The sequence below is a fragment of the Neophocaena asiaeorientalis genome, unplaced genomic scaffold (assembly GCF_003031525.2).
Source record: "Neophocaena asiaeorientalis asiaeorientalis breed wild unplaced genomic scaffold, Neophocaena_asiaeorientalis_V1.1 scaffold251, whole genome shotgun sequence".
In the NCBI taxonomy this organism is placed as follows: domain Eukaryota; kingdom Metazoa; phylum Chordata; class Mammalia; order Artiodactyla; family Phocoenidae; genus Neophocaena; species Neophocaena asiaeorientalis.
In genome coordinates, this window is record NW_020173377.1 from 11,863,740 (window position 1) to 11,885,374 (window position 21,635).

At 41.3% G+C, this 21,635-nt stretch overlaps 1 protein-coding gene across 1 annotated transcript in view; it reads right to left on the reverse strand.

Moving 5' to 3' along the window:
• The window catches only part of ADAMTS9 (ADAM metallopeptidase with thrombospondin type 1 motif 9), a 169,921-nt gene that overhangs the window by 72,056 nt on the left and 76,230 nt on the right, over positions 1 to 21,635 (reverse strand). Inside the window, exons 23-28 of the mRNA XM_024746320.1 lie at positions 19,478 to 19,597; positions 16,761 to 16,865; positions 16,461 to 16,628; positions 14,209 to 14,478; positions 9,000 to 9,161; positions 6,682 to 6,858 (exon numbers count right to left, since the gene is read on the reverse strand). Coding sequence (XP_024602088.1) covers positions 6,682 to 6,858; positions 9,000 to 9,161; positions 14,209 to 14,478; positions 16,461 to 16,628; positions 16,761 to 16,865; positions 19,478 to 19,597 — 1,002 coding nt within the window. The remainder of the gene's footprint in view (positions 1 to 6,681; positions 6,859 to 8,999; positions 9,162 to 14,208; positions 14,479 to 16,460; positions 16,629 to 16,760; positions 16,866 to 19,477; positions 19,598 to 21,635) is intronic.

A 21,635-nucleotide genomic window follows, 5' to 3' on the forward strand; every position in this document is an offset into this window, starting at 1 on the left:
GCTAATTGCCTGAGGTTGCCCTGTCTAATACGGTAGCCACCAGGCACAGGTGGCTGTTTATATTTAGAGTAATTAAGTTAAGTACAATTTAAAATGCAAAATCCTATTGTACTTGGCCACATAATAAGTGCTTAATATTAGCTACATGTGGCTAGTGGCTTCCATATTGGAAAGGAAAGATAGAGAACATTTCCAACATTGTGGAAAGTTATTGGACTGCTTTGGCCAAGGCATAACCTCATTCTAATAAGAGAAAGGGGATGCAGGCCTGGCTAAGAATGGTGGCTTTGTAGGTTCAGCCTACATTGATTCTTTTCCATACTACTTCCCGTACACTCTTTTGGCTGCCAAGTTCCTATTTTATAAATTTCTGGAAAGGGATGTTGCAGTGATTAAAAAAATCCATGAAAATGAACAACAGCAAGAACAAAGATGGTGATGTGGCAATCCACACCTTCCAGATCTTTTTATTGGCACCTATTAAATCACAAAGGGGGAAATGTGCTCTCAGCCACAACTTCCCACGCTGGTGTGGAGGCTGAGGACCCCAGAGAGGAGAGGCAGAAAGCCAGGCTCTCCACTCATCCTGGCTCTCAGACCCCCGAACTCATGTTTGGGTTCTAACGTAAAGGTGAACAGAAGCGTATTTCCTGACAGGAGGTTTTGAAAGGTTCCATGCCATCAGCGAGAGGGCATTTATCACTGAAAATTATGGAGCAACTGCACATTTAAAAGAAAAGACGAGATCAATAATTTATATCGGTTGAACAAAGATCATTAGCAAATATATATATATCCTAATAGCAATTTGTATTTTTATGGTTGTAGTGAGGCTTCCAGGAAAAAATTGTCAGTTCTATATGTGTTCAAATTTTCTCTTTCCCCACTAGAATGAATAGCTCTGACTGTTCACTGCTGTATCCTTAGCATGCAGAACAGACTAGCCCCCCAGTAGGCCCATAACAAGTATTCGCTGAAAAATGAATGACTTTTTTTTTTTTTTGAAAGGAATGACCCACAGTCTTTTACGCCCTCCTCATAAATCTTCCTCAACTGCCTTTAATAATCAGGATTCCCTCCCAGCCAATTAGACTTGGACTCAGCCTCTACCTCCCACTCCACATTCCAAAGTTTCCATTCCTATCCATTCCAAAAGGGCAACTCGCTGACCTGAGTCGGGGGGGAGGACCTTCACTCCTTCTCAGGGTCTAACGTCTCTCCTACCCTTGCCCCCATCCCCACCTTTGGACTTTTTAAGCTGTAAAAACAGAAATCTGTCAAGCTATCAAGAAATATCAGCTGTCAGAAAGCAGGAACAGAATCTCTGATAGGCATACACTGTAAATACGGAGGGAAAAAAAAAAAAAAAAGTCCAGCTAAGTTTTATCTCCAATGAAACAGATGCAGCCCAGTGTTTTGCTTTTTTGGAGCACATGTGAGATGAGTGGTTTATAGAGTCTTAATCTACCCTGAGTTCAAATAAACTCTGTAATTTCATATGTCATAATGTTTTCATTAAAAAAAAAACCTATCTTATTTTTTACACTCCATATTGATAGAGGCAAATAATGTGTTTCTTATTTCTTTCTTAAAAGACACTAGAAGTATGTTTAAGATCTGTCTTCATTAGTAAAGAAAAAAATATCTTATATTTATATAAAAATGCATACACATTTGATGTGATATTCCTTATAGCCCAAATCTTTATATCATCCTCCGAATCTGGCTATTATGATATTTTTAAAATAAAAGAGAGAGATGTTTTGCCATTCCCTAAACATAATCAGTTGTTTGAAGTGTTCATAGCTGCCGGTTGTGGGAATTTACCAGTAAAAGTTATAAATTTAGATTTTCTATTGCTGGAGTCAAAGGGGCAATGCCAGTATTAGCTAAATAATGTTGAGTCTAGATGGAGTGTGAGTTTTAGGCATATCCTTTTATTGAATATAAGCAGGAGTTTAAAAAATTCATTCTGAACATGAGCTGTTTCTTTCTACCAAAACAAACAGGACATTGGGAGACACTGCTTTGGAAAAGACCCCTGGTGTTCTCCTTACTGGCTACGAGTTATAAATCCTTCTTTCTCCCAGGGGAGAAAAACAAAAAAAAGGTATACTGACATTGAAGTTGTATCGCTAAAGTACATTATCACACAGTCAAATGGGTTCATAAAAACACCTCTCTCAACAGGGTAACATGGGGGCTAAATGTGACACAGATTTGCTTAACTTGGCTTGGTACATAGTAAATACTCAGTAAATGTTAGCTACGATCACCTGCTTTGGAGAAGTTATCTTATTCAGCACCTCATAAAAAAACCCTCAGATGCATACAGGGACTCCCTTATTTTGGTCCTTCCCCCCCCCAGTTACCATAACAAACTACAGTGCAAAATGGAGGCTCAGCAGGGGAGTGGAACCAGCAAAGATCTGAGGTCATCTTTATGATTTATCATTTTTTGAAAAGTGCAGGTTCTCTTAAAACTTTCAAGTTACCGTTATGTTTTCTTTAATAAGAAATGCTTCTGAAATGTATTGCAGGTGAACGAATAACAAAACTGACAAATGTTGTAAGTCTTTTATAGTTATCTGAACACGAAGAATAAGGTATGATCAAATTGATGCACATTAGGTGAGCTTTTTCCTGTACCTGGCTCCTCTGACATATTCAGAACCATTTCTCCTAATCACTGGTTTTGTCTTCTGGCTATGCCTTAGCATTATCTACAAATTCAATAAATGGAGTATTCATATTTCATAGGTGAGACTCAATGAATCAGGACAACAGTATTAGAGAAGAAAAAAACCCAACAAAATATTAGGCCTCGTATGTTTTTGTTTATATCACTAAGCATCATTTCCAATCCAGAAATATTTTTTTTAAAGTATCCCTTTAAAATACACATTTTTTTTTTTTTTTTTTTTTTTGTGGTACGCGGGCCTCTCACTGTCGTGGCCTCTCCCGTTGCGGAGCACAGGCTCCGGACGCGCAGGCTCAGCGGCCATGGCTCACGGGCCTAGCCGCTCCGCGGCATGTGGGATCTTCCCGGGCCGCGGCACGAACCCGCGTCCCCTGCATCGGCAGGTGGACTCTCAACCACTGCGCCACCAGGGAAGCCCTAAAATACACATTTTGAACTATCCAATTACATAAAGCTTGCCACTTGGCTAACTCAGATTTGGGAGAGGATGGTACAGGTTGGAGGGGATTTACAAAATTAAAACGTGTCTTTAAAACCAAAAGAAACATACACATGCATTTCTAAGCACACAGCCTATTTGCCTTTACAGTCTGCTGATAAACACTGATTTTTAAACATAGTACGTAAAATTAAATAACATGGAAAAAATAAATATGCTTTATTATATGAACACATAGAAATCTGTACTGCTCAAAATATTCAGATAATACTAGGCTTGGCTGCTTAAAATGTATTCGGAAAGTATGGTAGTGATATTTACAATCTTTATTTTTGCTAGAGATAGATGTGGTGAGGTGATAAAATACTGATGTCAGACATTTTCTCTTCCTACCTACAGAAGCTGCAAACTTTAATATGAAAATGAGGTAGACACAAATTCATAAGTTGGCCAGGCAGAAACAAAAGCACAGTTCCTTCGTGAGCTCATAAATTCTCATTATTCGGGTCGACAGGCATTATTCCAAAGCACCTAAAGCAAGGCTCAGAGAACACATTTAGGTTTTGGCATGAAAAACTCACACAAGCAATTTCTCCTAAGGAGAACCATGGTCTCCAAGGCAATCAGCAAGCAGATGCATGGGGCAATGCAAAAGGGAAGGCTGGGGGACCATCTTGGATAGGTGACATCACCTAGCAACCTTTTTGATTTCATCTTGAAGCAGCTTACTCTAGAATGCTACAGATTTTTTAACCCACTTCCCACTACAGTTTGACAGCTCTCCTTCCAATTTATCCCTCTAGTCACGGGATGTGTGCGTGCAATAGGCAAATCAGTGTTAAGAACCTTATTTCAAAAATAAAACATTACCAAGTCAGAGTGCAAGGACACGTTCAAAGAGGACAGAAAAGACGAAATCTGGGGAAGGTGTTTTCCACAAGCACGATTCTAAATCTCTAGTGACTTGAGCCAGAATTAAGGGTCTTAAAATGAGTACCTGAAGCCTACATTCACAAAAGCTTCATTTTAGAGAGCCTGGGCACCACGCTAACAGCCATTTGCAGTTTCTCTCCTAAATACTGCTCCTTGGTAACAACTGTTGAACTAGCCTATCTTCATTTTGACCTTGGAAAAGACTCACACAGCAATAGCTGCTTCTCGACACTATCTCCAGCTTGGGAGTACTTGGGGAAAGAAAGCAACAAGGCCGGAGGGGGACTAAAGGCTACCCTTGGTCTCTAATAAATCGAGTTCACTTTCTCTTGAAAGCAACATGTTAGCACCTTGAATACAGTTTTTGTTGTTGTTAATGTCACTCTCAGTTACAAAGATGAAGCACCATAGAAGTGGCTTTATGGCTGTTAACACAATTCACTGAGGTATGCTTCAATCTAGAATTACTAAGAAATTGTACCAAAGCATCAAAAAAGTCAACATAAAAGTAAAATCCAAATCCTACAGTAAGAATCTAAAAGGCTGCCCTCACACACATAATTTAAGTAATATGTTACAAATGAATCTATTTAAATAAAACGCTTTTGATTTAGTTGTTGTAAAAATCACAATAAAAAGCCTTGTAGAAGTGGCCTTGCTCCCAGGCTGCAGAGGCATTTGAATATATATTTGAATAATGATCACTTTACAAAGGAAACATTAAAATCGCATAGGCAGCAAAAATATTTTCAAAATCTGTGTATTTGCTCCTGTGTATTACAGAGCATTTAGAAGCTCTCTCTCTCTTCTTCTTATCTGTGTGTTTCAGAAAACTATGTGCAGGCCCAAGAACAACTACAATAAGAAAAACGTAAAGTCTTCAGTTAATGAGCAGATCGTATTTTAAAATTTAAGCACTTAAGCTCTTAAAATATCTGTGGGAGAGGGTGGGGATCCGGTGTAAAAAGAAATTAAGCTGTGTTTAGAAAGTGTTCAAGAAAGAGAATGCTGTGGAAATTAATGTATATATACTGTATAATATATATTGTATATATATTATATACAATATGTAGTGTATAATATTATATTATTATTATATTATGTATACACACACACATACCCTCTGAGGGTTAGGAGATGTTTTTTGGTCAATATTAAAGAAACGCAACTTTTTAGAGAGCTACTAGATTTTTTGAGATATACTCCAGTGTGGTATTGGTGTTGGCTGAGTGAAAAGGGGTGAAAATATAATGGGCTCAAGAGGGAAAATTTCATGAAAAATAATACGTAATAGGTGACTTAGGGAAGCTGGAATGTCAGAAGATGTTCTTGATATTTTAAGGTTATTTCTGATCTTTTTCAAAATGTTCACTTTGGGAGAGTGCCAGTATTGCAGACGAAATACTCTGGGTGAACAATACATCTGAAATGCCCTTGAATAAAATCCTTAGAGCCCAGCTGAATAGTACCAGTTGACAGAACGCTCTAAATACTTCTAGATTTCTACTTAATACAAAGTACAGTAGTTATACAGCTAGAGTTCTACCTGCAGACACAATCTCGACACTGAAACCCTTGACTCTTAGAAGTGTCAACAGGTATTAGCCATGTCAGGTCAGTCAATCTGCTCTTTAGTTGGTTTTAGGAATGGTTAAGACTTTTCCTCAGAACCCTATGGAATAAAAAAGGCTTTTGGATATGACTTAATATAATATTAATTCAGCTTCAGTGCAATGAATGTATTCACAGGAATGTTTACTCTATTTACATGAAACAGCCCTAATGACTCCATACCTATGGCACAATTTAGCCACAGTCTCGTTTTGACATAGCCTATCCTTCCGTTTGCCAAGGGCTGCCCCAGAAGTTTGCATAGTATTTACAATGGCGAATCTGTCTCACAATGTCATTTAAAAGTAGATCGCAAACGAAGCCTAGGACCAAAGCAAAAAATGGTCTCAAACAGGCTTTGTGTCTTGATAGAAGAGAGAACACTTCAGATGCCTTGAATGGCATCAGGTCACTGAGTCCACTTTTGAATTTTCCAAATGGTTTCAGTCAATTTTGTGGGCACAAGCTTTTTGGTGATTGTGTTGAGAGCTGTACCCGAGTCACAGAGAGGCAAGGTATAGTCTCTGAATCAAAAATTGCTTTGGCCTCAATAAGCAGGTATCTTCCCACCAAAGTCAAAACTACCAGCTTAGAAAAGGAAAGAATATCTGCTTTTGAGTTGTCGGCTTAAATCACTTTGGAGCTTAATAACGGCACGGAGTTATTTACTTTCTTAAAACACACACACACACACACACACACACACACACACAAATATATACAGTCTAGTTATAGGAAAGGATGCTACTTCTGGGCATTGGCAAAGGCGTGTTTGAGGTACAAGTCACCTGTAAAGTCACTTTGGCAATCTCATAAAAAAAATTAATTCTGTTGTATGTCAATATGAAGAAAATAGCAGACTGTGTATAGCACAGTTTCAGGGATGCCCTTGTGAGGAGGATAATTATCTGTCCCAAAGGAGGGACCCAGAACACCTTGGAATTGGGCATGTTAGTTACATATTCTGCTTAACAAACATGAATAGTTAGGGCCGTACCGAACTCCAAGGGCCAGTACTCCATGCAGCGTCTTGAGGACAAGCATGTGTGTTACATTGCTCTCGATCTGGAGGCTTGTCAAGAATTTCACAGCTCAGATCTAGAAACCGTTCCCCGCTGGGCCGCTGACAGACCACCAGTCTTGTCCGCAAGCCTCCACCGCACAGCTTAGTACACTGGAAGAAGAAAAAGGAAGGCTGCGGTTATTTTGCCTGAAGAGCCAGTGGCAAATTTTCTTCCCCTGTAAGAAAAACGTCTTAGCCAGACTCTATCACAGCATCAGGCAAGGTAAGTCTGTAGGCAGAAAGAAGCTGAGTTACCAAAAGTAATATACGCAGCAGACCGGAGCCCTCTACTTCCGTGGGAGGTACTGTTTACTGAGCATTAGCTCTTCATCTGCACTAAGTGCTTTTACATATATTATCTCATCAAGAGGAGAGCGTAATTATTTGCCACATTTTATATATGGGGCAACTGAGCTTAAGAGAGTTTCACTTGATCAAAGTCAACTCAACAGCAGGTGTCTAGGATAAGACTACAGTCTTTTTTTGAGGTATTCAAAACCAAAAATCAAAGAAACAAAAATCTAAAAACTACTCAGTACCAAATAAAGGAAATAATGACTCAGCTGGTTTTATTTTCTGGCAACCTCTAAGAAGTTGTCACCAACCTTTGTCTATTCTGTGACTCTAGTCTCCATAGACCTTTCTGACGTTCAAATATTTTATGTTATCTCTGAATCTGAGGATAATGATGGCTCTCCCCTAGGATGAGTAAACAGTGTGGTGGGAACATTGGATAAGGTTCTGACTGTTGGCTAGACCCACACTTCTGAGGCAGGAACAAGTTGTATTTCTTGGACAGTACCGCTGTGCTCACATCCAGGAACACTGACTGTTCCCCTGCTGTGTCAAGGCCAGATCTCCCACAGAATTTGGAATGATCTGGTCTGTGCTGACAGCCAGCATCCCAGCAAATGCGTGTACTCGCCTGGCTTCTATCCAATTACAGAAGCTTAAGCACAGGCCCCACGGGACAGAACTTTATGAGGAGTTTTGGGAAACCCACAATACACACGTCTCCAAACCTGACTTCCCCTTCCGGCCTTTCAGCAAAGCCCTCCAGAATGACGTATTATCACCGCAAGTTAACAAACTCTCCGTTATGAGTGCCTATGACTACTAGGTTACGTGGATGAAAGCATGAAATGTGGACACGTGATTTCGTTTAGCCAGGGGTGTGGACAAACATGCCCGTCCATCTCATGTGTCTTTGTTCCCCTCTTGGCGGGGTGGGGGGAGTCTCCACGATGTTAATCCTCGTGTGTTATTTTATAAATTTTACAGTCAAGACAGAACAACTCAACAAACTCTAAATATGGGTTCTCCCTGTGGATTCAAGAGTAGAGAGATATATTCTTTGTTAATTAACTACAAAACAATAAGCATCTAAGTCCTACATGATAGTGGCTCAAAACCCCATTCGATAATAATAGTAATGCTAATGAGAATCAGTATTCTTGGGAGTAATAATACTGATGATCATTATTATAGAAGCAGTTAACTGTGATTGAAGGCTATGGGCTAGGCTTTTGACACGCACTATCTCATATAATAGATGTGAACACTGTCAAGTGAGTGCCATTATTATTCCCATTTATAGATGAGAATACAGACATTCGGCAAAGTTGTATTATTTGTTAAAGCCACAAAGCTTGTAAGAGCCAGGCCTGGGAATGGGACCCAGTTTTGTCTGCTCCAAATATTCTATTGCCTTTCATTGGTCATAGCAGGCAATTCTTAAAAGGTAACAGCTGAAGAATTTTATTATTTGAGACTATACAGCTAATTATTCATTTCTACAATTAAAATGCATCACCTTTGATAGGAACAGCAGCTCCTATTCATTCTGGTTCATCAGGGATTTGAAATATTAGGAGACACGATGCCATGGGAACAAGGGTGCATCACGAACACCCCAAGACTATGAAGAAGATGGCAAAATTTCCATTCACTGATTTAACACACATTTTCAATCACTTTAAAAGCACCCATGTTTTAATCAGCAGAGGTTAACAATTTAAAGTAGCATTTATCTGCATTCTTTCCTAACTTTTCTCTCCTATGTAGTCAAGCTGTCTCTACTTGGTAATAAATGCACTTTAAAAATAGTCCAGAATTAAGACTGTTCTCCTAGTTAACCTGAAATCAAGAAGCTTTAACTAGAGCTAGTTCTTTTCTTCAAATAAACTATGAACAATAACACTGTTTGGTGTTTGTTTTTTCCCAAAGGATGTATAAGTGGAGTTTGCTCTCACCTCTCCCCAGCTGCCATAAGCCCACTGAGGGCAAGGGCCAGATTCGCAGGATCTCTGCTCATCGGGTTTGATTCTTTCCACGCAGTCGTTGGCGGTGTATCCATTTTCATCCTGACACACAACAACACGCCGCTGGGACCCACCAGCACAGGTACTGGAACACTGAACACAGCAGACATCAGTCAACAGGTTAATCCCTACCTCGATCTCCATCTCAGGGACACAAAAAGCAGCTGTTGAAGGGTCAGAGACAAATGTGGCAGAAACCATTCTCAAGTCATCCACAATGAACAGAAAGCAATCCTGAGAACCTCCCTTCCGTGGGGCTGTTTAAAGTTCACGTCTTAGCAACACCTGGAGGGCAGAAACACGGCTTCCCCCTTGAGCAGGTTAGGTCTCAGCAGGTGTTTCATCAATGCCTAATGAGTGATCATGTCTTGGGATTTCCAAAGCTGTCCTATTCATCCTTTGCATCTCTGAGAGGTACAGACGTGCTGACTGACACCACAGTCTACTGGGAAATTCTCTTCTTTGCAAAACTGCAAGCGCTTATTTAGAAACAACATTTAACTTCCCATTCAACACCGGGGTCAAATCACATGATTCAGGAATTGCCAGTTGTTGAACTGGCAATTCTGTACTGTACTAACTCCTTCAATTACCCAAGGAAAGCATCACGGAATGTCACTTACATATCATTTCCTTGCAGGTAACGTTCCTGTCTCTCCCGTGGCAAAAGCCTCTACTTCGGAGGCTAACGGTAGCAAGATTTGTTTTCCTTCTTTATTTTTATTCCCCAGTGAACTTGAATTCCATATTGACAGACCTCTCTTCAGGTGCACGAGCCAACTGCTTACTCCCTTTCACGGTTGTCATAGAATTACGTTCACCCTTCAGCTAATTTCCCACACAAGCTTCTCATAGCTCTCTTACTTATCTACATCTTGAGTGTTTTTTTCTTTCCATAATTTCCTTATCTTTTGAAACCCGATGTGTTTGCTAGTCTCCTTCACTCTGACCCTTAACTTGTACAATCTGTTTGCTTGTAAAACAACCATCTATTCCTCCAAGCAATCCGATTCTCAGGAATTATCAAGTCTCCCACTGCATCTGCAACATTGTTTTGAGTTCCGGGTTCCAATGGCTGATTTGTGCTATCAAACCCCAGCTCAAACCAGTGTTATTTCAAAATACCCATAAATGCTGCTCCTTGCTGGTTGGCTTCTTCCATATAAAGATGTGAAAATGTTTATTTTTTGCTTATTGTACTGGACTTCAGTTCAATTTCCCTGCCTATGCTGGTCAAATTATAAATGATTTTCAAAAATACTGAGTTTAATTTTTAAATGTAGAGCAGGAAAACAGATTTATGAATTCTGTCTGAGCAAATATTTAGGTGTTTTTTTTTTTTTTTTTTGTGGTACGCGGGCCTCTCACTGTTGTGGCCTCTCCCGTTGCGGAGCACAGGCTCCGGACGCGCAGGCTCAGCGGCCATGGCTCACGGGCCCAGCTGCTCCACGGCATGTGGGATCTTCCCCGACCGGGGCACGAACCGGCAGGCGGACTCTCAACCACTGCGCCACCAGGGAAGCCCGGTAATGTTTGATTTACAAAAATCCTACCTCTATTCTCTGAGGGTTCTGATATACTCACTTGAAACTTAAAAATATTTGTTTTCTACTTTTAAACAGCTTATTATGTGAGAAACACAGAGAACTATTATTTTAATCAGCTTTGTTTGGGGACCAGAATTTAAAACATTAGGAAGGACCTTCCATATTGTAAACAGATTTGGAATATATATATTTTGGCCCTTGAATTTTTCCTTTGATAATAAAATCTTGTATTATTTGTTTATTATGTCACCTGTGTTATTGTCCCAATAAAATGGTAAGCTCCTTCAGAGGGGATCAATGTCATACTTGTATCCCTATTCGATCCTATAGTGCTGGTCACAGGATCTACTGCCTGATCCAATTAGAGTTTCTAGAAGCAACAGTTCCATAGACCACATGCTACCCTCCCTTCAATATGGCTGAGTGGAGCAAGGAAGGATAACAAATCCAAGGTCAACTAATCTACTGGCTGCCCAGTGACCAGTCAGATACTTCCTATTGAGAATCTGACCAAACAGATATAGCGCTCAGCTGGGGGTCAAGCAATTGCCGCCATACAGTCTAGAACTTGTGCTTGCACAGTTCTGAACCCAGCATCTGCCTGGGTCTTTATACTCCCATACACAGGTGACGTATTGTATATCATCTTTCTCCAGGTCCAATTTTGCCATTTTTTGATTAACAGGGATTCTTAGTTCCATTCTCATGTTGCAGAATTTCACTCTGGACTTATTTTAACCATTTTCCTGTCCTCTTTAGATGACATATTTTCCCAGGTAAACGTTTCTTCGAACAAACCCTGTACCTATCATCCACACTGAACAAAACAAGAGAGAATGGCCACTAGGGAAGCAAGAGATGATGGACATCTGGTATTTTTATCTGCCTACTATACTTCCCCTTAACACCTGGCAGCCCAATTTTCCTTTAAGGAATCATTTCTCCGCCAATGGATGTCATCTTAGTGGCACTGTGTTTTAAGATGCTCTACATTTCCCTGATCAAGGAGTAAGAGGAACGGGCTGCCAGTCAGACTTTCCTGGGAATCTGAATCATGAGCAGAGCAACTCAAGGGTGGTCCAGAGTTGAAAAGGGTTCATTAAGACAGAAACTCCTTAAAGAAATGTATTATACTGGGGCTTCCCTGGTGGCGCAGTGGTTGATAGTCCGCCTGCTGATGCAGGGGACACGGGTTCGTGCCCCAGTCCGGGAAGATCCCACATGCCACGGAGCGGCTGGGCCCATGAGCCATGGCCGCTGAGCCTGCGCGTCCGGAGCCTGTGCTCCGTAGAGGGAGAGGCCACAACAGTGAGAGGCCCGTGTACTGCAAAAAAAAAAAAAAAAAAAAAGAAATTATACTGTAGATACTGTTACATCTAGAGATCAGAGATTGGCATTTGGCCTGGGGGCCAAATCTGGCCTGCAAGCTGTTTTTATAACTGAAGTGTTATGGAAACACAGCCATTTCCATGTGTTTACATATTGTCTATGCCTGCTTTTGTGCTAAGACAGCAGAGCTGGTTAGCTGCAACAGAGACTGCATGGTCCACATAGCTGAAAATATTTATTACCTGGCCCTTTGCAGAAAAAATTTGCCAACCCCTAGCTAGATCCCTAAAGATGTTCTGGTCCCAGTCTCTACTGGGGCTAAATGAACAGTATTGTTTGTTTTGCTTTCCCTTGAAGGAATCAATTCCTTTTCTTTTGCTTGCAAACAGAGACCCCTAGTTGGTAACACACCAAAAAACTTACAGAAGGTTCAGGTTTACGCAAAAACATACTGTAAAATGAGGTTCTGATTCCAGAAACTACTGGAAACGTTAGATTCCCATTCTCTAGTGTTCATGATTCTTTGCTGCCTTTCCTGCTGTGGCAGGCAGGAAGAACCATGCATCCCGAACCACGCAGAGATGTATACACATGCCACACTCTCCTGGGAGTAAGTCAGGCACGTCAGCCTACAGCTGAAAAATCACATTGTCCACCTTCAGCCTCACTTAACTTAGAAAAAAAAAAAAATCCCTAAACAAAAAACAGGCACAATGAGAAGAATGGTATTGCCCACTGCTGCAAAAAGGTTACCTAATCCTCCCTAATTGGGAACTCTGCCCAAGGGCAGAATCATTCAATCTTAAAGGAATGCATTATCCACAAATGTAGTCCTAAACAAGAATAGCTTTCAGTGCCCTTTTTTTTTTTTTAAGTTCTAGTGTTATCATTAGAATACACGTTTGCGTTGTGATTTTTTTCCACTGGAAAAATCATGGGACACTCAGTGATGACCTCTCTTGATCACCCTTTAATTTCTCAGAACCCAAATTTCTTCTAACCCAGGCAAAGGAAGCCTCAAAGTGGGAAGTAAGGGAGGAGAATGAGGTGGTGAAGGTCCCAGGCAGATGTTCTGCTTACAACCAACAGGTGCAGTGTGTGAAAACACCCAGTGGCTATCTGCATTCACAGGAAAGTAAACCTAATTTATTGAAACATAACCATGGTGGGAAACTGACAGGTTCCTTCTAATGCGTTTTAGTCCAGAAATAATTAAACACAATGAGCAGTACTAGAAGGAAATGAATAGTAAACAATTAAAAAGACTTCGTGAGTGATTAATAAACACCAAACTCCCCATACCTCCCCAGGGTCTCTGCTACCTTACCCCTCCTGAAGTTCCTTTAGACATGTCCAGTATTCCACAATAAAATTATTTTTTGGAAAATTATTCAATAAAAATTCTGAAACTTTCGAGAGCATATTTTTCCTTTGAATGCTAGCTAAATATTATTTGTCAAGGTCTTCCTAATTTGAAGGACAAAGATAATGATAACAGTAAAAATAGTCGTCGACGTTTATTAAATTTTCACGATGGTGGGCAGAGTGTAAAACACTTTATTTGCATCGTTGTATTTAATTCTTACGACAACTCAAGAAAGTTGGAGTTACTGTTAACTTTGTTTTACAGATGAGGAAACAGGCTCAAAGAGGAGAGGGGACCTGCCAAAGACACCAAAATCTGAAAGTACAAGTCCTTGGATCAAACAGAGGCATCTTTCCTTAAAGCCTGTGCTGAACCATTCAGGTATGGAATTTTCCCTCTAAGCACAGATTTTACCCAGCCCACTCCTTCTCTCCTAATCCAAGACAATGATCTACTACTACAAATGGCAGAGCAATTGTGACACTTCAAGACTACACTCATCTGGAAGATAGCAAGAAGGAAAATGACTTTCATTAAAAACTCCCTTTCAGAAAAGTTCTTCTGCCCTTCTAATCTTCCTTCAGGCAAGAGCTGCCTGCCACCTCCAGGATCAATCATCACAGCTTCACATTACCTTCCAGGAAGCTGTCTGATCAAATCATCCAGCAGTGACACCCCCTCCCCTCCACGCAGTTAAGGTAGCTTAGAGGTGCGGGCAGACTGTCTCAAGTGACACCTCTTCTGGGACTGCAATTAACCTCAACAAATGAAAATGCACAGTGTCAATCCCTTCTGACATAAATATGCTCCAGAGGTGTTTCTAGTTTGTTTCCCTCCAAGCACTACATCAAATGAAAGAGAAGAAAGCAAATTCGCAAAGGCTTCAGGGAATACTCACTGCTCCCCAGGGGCCAGTCCTCCACTGGTTTCCTCCGAGCACGTGGGTGCGGCTAGGGCTGACGCTCCTGGGGCGATAACCCTCGTTTTGGAAAGGGTGCTGAGCGAGGCCACTGTCTGGGGTCCGCTGAGGGCATGGTGACATGGAACAGTCCTGGTCGGTTTCTGGGATATAATCCGGGTCACACTCGATTTGATCGATCACGTGGTCACTGTAGTTGACACAGACCACTTGCCGGGTGGTCCTCCCTTGCCCACACGTCACGGAGCACTACATTGGACGTTCAGAAAGAGAAAGGGTGGTTCAGCCAGTCGCTCAGGCCCAAAACCCTGGCATCTCCCCGTCTCTTTTCTTCCCACCTCATGGTCATTTTCATGGAGAAGACTTGTCGGCCCAGTATGCAAAATACATCCCGATCAGCCACTTCCCACCATCTCTGCCATCACCTCCATAGTCCAGGCCACCGCCTTCCCTTGCCAGGACTATTGCAGTGGCCTTTCAGCTGGGCTCTTGTTTGTAATCTTGACACCTTCCTCCCAACCCAAGCCTGTTATCCACATATCATAAACCATGACCCTTGCAAACTATAGTCAGATCATGTCATTCACCTAGTGACTTCCCAATTCACTGTGAATAATGTCCACAGTCCTTACCTTGACCTAGTAGGCCCTTCATGACATGGCCACTGGCTACCTTTTTTTTTTTTTTTTTTTGCGGTACACGGGCCTCTCACTGCTGTGGCCTCTCCCATTGCGGAGCACAGGCTCCAGACGCGCAGGCTCAGCGGCCACGGCTCATGGACTCATCCGCTCCGCGGCATGTGGGATATTCCCGGACCGGGGCACGAACCCGCGTCCCCTGCATCAGCAGGCGGACTCTCAACCACTGCGCCACCAGAGAAGCCCTGGCTACCTTTTGGACACATCTCTTATCACTCTCCACACCGCACTCCAGCCCCACGGGCCTTGTGGATGCTTTTTGAGCAGGCCAAGAACACCCCCGTCTGAGGGTCTTTGCAGCTGCTCTACTTTCTGCTGTGCAACACGGATGTCCATGTGCTTCACCGCTTCACTCTGTGCAAGCCCTGCTCAGTGCAGTGTGAGGCCTTTTCCGACCACCTTGTCTAAAAGCACATCACCCCTTTCTCTCTGCCATTACTGTGTTGGACCTTTTTTCTGGTATGTATCAGTATCTGGTGCTATATCATATATTTCTACCTTTATTTGCTCATTGACTGGACTTGCCATTGGAATGATCTTCATAAAGGCAAGGACCTTCTTATTTGTCAGTCACTGCTCTTTCTAAATACCTGGTGAGTAGACAGATGGATCTGATAGATGTACGTGTGTACCGTTTGGAAGCTCAGGGCGTGAGAGTGGGATTATCTACCATTTACTGAGCACCTTCTTTGTTCTAAGGGTTTAACAGCCAGAATCTCAAATAATCCTTACAACAGCCTTATAAGGTAGATATTCTTTTTGGCCTCTTTTAAGAGCAGAAGAAACTGAGGTTCAAGGACTAACACCAGACTGCTCAAGGTCATGCAGCCAGTTAATGTCAATGTCTGGATTTTTACACAGCTCTCTCTGAATCCAGCTCTCACATTTCATATATGTATTATGGTTATTTATTGAGATATTCATCTCCATTCTCTTCACCTGTCCTAAGCTCTGTATTTCCTGGACTCGGGAACTTTTGCAAGGCAGAAAGCAGGAGTTACCTGAACACAAAGGTTTTTCTACTTTTTTTTTTTTTCTACTTTTATAAAAGTCCACAGGTGGTTCCTGGTGTGCACAGGAGGCTGGGTCCCCAGCATTGCCTGAGGGTTCCTACTTCTCCCTCTCGGCAGGGAAGCCAGAGGCACAGGACTTGAAGGGACCACGGGATGCAGGAGGCACCCAGATGCAAGTTGAGGCCCTCCCCTTACTCCCCCCACTTCTCCCTGCTACTTCTGGTACTCCACAAGCCTACTACATTCTAATGTGACTTGGCTCAGTTAAGACTGCATTTTCCAACCAGCCCAACAGGATGTGGGCTTAAGGGGTTGTAAGTTGATTTACACATTTTTTAAAAATGTGCATTTCTTGCACATCTGGCTAAGATTCATACCAGCTGCACATACGCGGAGAAGAATATCTCGCAACCATGTCCAATTCTAAAACAGTGCCCGTTGACCTTGGGGACCCACAACTAGTCGTCCTCCTTACAGCTCCCCCAGTCCTCTCCCAATTCCAAAGAATTCACTTGCTTACCGGGTTCCAGTCCAGAGCCTTCCACCGCCCACAGGGGGTCACAGAACATTCCTCCTTTGCCACTGGTCTAGGGAGGGTTGCACAGGCACTGTCGTCAGCCACAGAGCCATCCTCATCCCGACAGCTGACATATCTCATCCTGGTACCTTTTCCACAAGTGGCTGAGCACTGGGTGTTGGAATAAAACAATGCAGAAATGTTATCTGAAACAGTCACTCACTGGATAGAAACCTACTTTCTCAAGTCGTGTCAGAGAACGTCTGCCTTCCCTCCCACCCTCTCTACTTCTTCCGTTCTTACTGGCGTCCAAGACCCAAATCGCCACTGGGTCCTTGGAGCACTGTGTGTGCTTCTCCTTGCTTCCGGGGCGGCGGGGGGAGGGTGACAAGATGGTAATTCACAGTCCTAGACGCGGACGGGAAGAAAAAGCCAAAGTTACCTTTCAGTCATGGCATATACAAATATAAGGACTAAGAGTTCTAAGATCTCAGACTTCTGGGTGATTTGGGGCAAGTCACGTGACACCTCTCAGCCCCAACTACAAATTCAACTGTGAAATGGGATATAATCTGAGTCCCTTTGTGGGTGCCTTAATACAAAACCACATTTATTTACCTGTTTGTGTGAAGAAGGTATTGTAAAATGACACACAATTTAGGAAAGAGCAGCATACCCTTCTAAAATGATTAACTGTTAATGTTTTGAAACATTCTGCAGGCCAATTTCTGCTTCTACATTTCAATTCACTTCTTAATCAGATTTTGCTAACCATGAACTTGCTTTCCGAGTGTACCTGCAGATAGCTCCTGAGGCCCCAAAGAAGGTCAACTCTAGATACAAGAGGTGTATTCAATATCACAAAGCCTAGAATTTATATCACACCCCCCAATGACTCAGAGGCAATTCCTATGATGGACTGAGGTTATCCATGCGTAGGTAATATTCCCAGATTTCCAAATGGGAAATCGGAAGTACACACCTGTTCACAATCATTCCCAGCCTCAGTGGTTATCAAATGTTCTTGGATTAAATACATACCCATTAAATGCCCAGGATGCCCAGGCACAGTGCAAAGTGCTGGAGGCTCAGTGCGGAAGTGACTTTAGGAAGTTTACCAACTGAACAGGAAATTCTGTTATTTGGTTCAGACCTTGCCTATTCCTCTGCCTGGGTCCAAAGAATGGCACAGGGAACTTGTCGCACAGTGAAAAATTTATTCACATGCTGCAGCTGCGAGAGCTGCCCTACAGTCAGTCCATGGATATTACTGAATAACCTAGAAACGTATGTTGTGAATCTCTAAGGGAGTCGCTAAGGCCTTACATTCTGCGTCTTTAGAAGTCGCAGCTAATTCCCAGGCATTTATCATGCAGTGGGTTGGAACATTTCAATAAAAAAAATAAAGATGACGCAAGTCACAAGCGGTGTTTGGTTAACTGATCAGCAATGACAGCATGAACAACACTGCCATATGCATTTCCTCTTTTGAGACTCTGCATCCATCAACAACACGTGTTGCCAAGTAGCAGACTGAGGGCACTCAGAGCCGAGGCAGTACAGTGGCCAGATGGGGCCTCAGAGCATAACTTCTGGGTGTAGTCTGGGTTCAAATCCTGTCTTCTGCAATTAGCAAAGCTGATCTGCAAACCCCCGTCTTCTCTTTACATGTTCTCCTTACACAAATGATGCCAAAATCAAGGTCCACATGGAATAGTGTGCTGGTGAATGATTACCAACTAGCTCTCTCAAGAAACAAGGCGTGCTTATGCGTGTGTACAGATATGTATGTGTATATACATATATACATACACACATATTACCTGCACCTATGTGTGTATATATATGCTTGTTTATTATAAGTTTTTCTGGTATAAAGAATGTGTAGCATAAAATTTACAAATAACAATAAAATATACAATTCTTTAATTTAAATTTCATAGAGCCATTGATTCTTACAGAATACGTTTGTTGTTTTTGCTGAACTCTTGAATCTCTGGCTGAGCGATGGTTGTCGTTGCTGGACAAGTGTAGGTCTGACATGAATGTCAGTTGATATTTTGTTTACATTTAAGAGTATCGTGAAAGAGGAACAATGAAGATGTATGTCAGAACTTCGCTCACTCACCCGATGACATGAACAATTTCTTTGCTGAACCAGCAAATAATTTTCAAGTACCAGCAAAATATTTCCTTATTTTTTTATGCTGTTTACAACATAACAGCTGCAGACACAAGACTTTTAAAAGTTTAGTCTGCATTATTAACATTTGTTCCCTCACTTTTTTGAGTCTAAACAATCAATACAACAATCAATTAAACTCTGAATTACAGCATCTACTGATTTCTGTGGTGTAAGTACTCTCACCATGGCCAATTTCAAGCTACCAACTTGATATCAATGAACACAGAGTTAAAAAGGGATGTGCAGTAGCTCACCACTACAGTATTTCCGCCATGCAAATACGTACAAATGTAATGTAAATGAGAGTGAACTACAGGAAAATAATTAGAAAGGGAAAAGTGAGTATTTCTCAACTTAATTTTTAATATCATCTATTTATTTATAGGTTTTTATTTTCAATTTTTAATAATGGCTGAATTTAATAACCAGCTTGCAAAATTTCTGAAAATTTACCAACCATCGCTTGTGAGCTAGAACAAGCCAGCTCCAGCACATGCAGCCTGAACATATGATACTATTTGCCAAACCCTACATTGAAATCATTAAAAAAATATGAGTTCAAGAAAACCAGCCCAAAGAGTCAACCTTTGCCACCCAGTAAGAATCAGAATCAAGCCTACATACAATTCCAATAAGCAGAGAAGAACAAAACTGGTACATCAAAATATAAGATCAAGAATGTAACAAATAAGTAAATCCAGAACAATTTAGTTAGTCTACTGTTTCCTCTACCTACATACTTAACTAGGAAAGGACTTCAGTTTTGACTGAGCTCCTGGGAAGTTTTGGCATCAGTGCCCAAAGCCAATAACTGATTTTGACAAAGGAAATTTACCTGGGTATCAGTTGGTCTAGTTGCTGCATTGCAGTCATTATCATCCACCACTGACATGTAGGTCCCAATGATGCATTTCACTGCTCTTAGCTGGTATCCCTGTCCACAAGTGACACTGCACTGGGGGAAAGAAATAAAACAGAAAGTATATACAATCCAGCCAGTGTTCTCTTTCCCTAACTTTACCTATAACATTCTACAAGAGAAAAAATATTTCCATCATAGTGGGCCAGAGGGCTGGCACTCAAAGATATTATGTAAAAGCAGGTAATCCTACTCTGTACAAATTACACTGATCGATTATCAAGATATTACATGGAATTATTTCTGCCTCCCATTGGAATTATGTTTGTAGGAGCTCAGTTCCTTGACCGTGAACCCCTGGAAAGAGGGGAGTACATTTCAATCATTTTTACATCTTTCACACTCTACCTAGCAGAATGCTGTGGCTAAAATAGGTACTTTATATAGTTATTTGACTTCTGGAAAATTTTCCTAAAGCGATTATCAGAGTTTGCATGAATATTTTTGTATAAGAATGGTCTTTGCAATATTATTTATAGAAGGCAAAATATTAGAAACCACTTAGCTAGGCAAGAACCAAAAGTCAATTAAATGCACCATGGCAAACAGATCATAAGGAAAATGTAGCCACTAAGCCTAATTGTTAGATTTAAAGAGCATCTAAAAAACGATAAGTAGAGGGAGTGACGTCATGGAAATGGCACTTCAGGAAGCTCCAAGAGTTGATCCCTCCACTGAAGCAACGATTAAGCTGGCAAAAAATGGCAGAATCTTTTTTTTTTTTTTTTTAACTCTGGAAGCTAATCAAACACTTAAAGCAACTAGGTGAGTGCTTACTGCCAAATTTCAGTAGGAAAGCGTTGAGATATTTTTGCTTATTGCCCCCCTGCCATATTACACGTTCCTCTCAAATGCACATGGAACATTCTCCAGTACAGACCATATATTAGGCCACAAAACAAGTCTTAATAAATTTTAAAACCCTGAAATCTCACAAAGTATCATCTCTGGCCACAAGTAGAAAGAAATAACAGGAGGAAAACTGAAAGATTCACACATATGTGCAAATAAAACAACAGAGTCTTAAATAACCAGTGGATCAAAGAGGAAATCACAAAGGAAATTAGAAAGTACTTTCAGATGAGTGTAATCAAAAATAAAACATAAAATTTATATTTTAATAAATATAAAGATGCAGCAAAAGCAGTGCTCAGAGGGAAATTTGTCTGTAAACACGTATATTATTTAAAAAAAAAGATCTCAAATCAATAACCTAACTTTACCCCTTAAGGAACTAGGAAAAGAACAAACTAAACTCAAAACTAGCAGAAGGGGAAAAAAAAAAAGACTAGAATAGAAAAACAACAGAATCAACAAAACTAGAAGTTGGCTCTTTAAAAAGATCAACAAAATTTATAAATCTTAACCTAGACTGACTAAAACGAGAGAAGACGCAAACAACTAAAATCAGAAATGAAAGCAAGGGCACTGCTGCTGACTCTACAGCAATAAAAAAGGATAATGAAAGTACAGTGAACAATTATATGCCAACATGTTAGACAATCTAGATGAAACACACAAATTTCCAAACACATACTAATTACCCAGAAACACAAAAAATCACAAAACCTGACTTAAAAAGAAACAGGACATTTGAACAGACCTATAAGAAGTAAAAAGATTGACTCAGTAATCAAAGACCTCTTAATAAAGAGAAGTCCAGGACCAGATGGCTTCACTGGTGAATTCTACCAAACATTTATAGAAGAATTAAGTACTATGTACCATAGCCAAAAGGTGCAAACAACCCAAATGTCTGTAGAGGGATAAATGGATGAACAAATTACGGGATATCCATACATGGAATATTATGCAGCCATAAAAAGGAATGAGGTACATATGTGTGCTACAACATGGATGAACCTTAAAAACATCATGCTGGGCTTCCCTCGTGGTGCAGTGGTTGAGAGTCCGCCTGCCGATGCAGGGGACACGGGTTCATGCCCCGGTCCGGGAAGATCCCACATGCCGCGGAGCGGCTGGGCCTGTGAGCCATGGCTGCTGGGCCTGCGCGTCCGGAGCCTGTACTCCGCAACGGGAGGCCACAACAGTGAGAGGCCCGCGTACCGCAAAA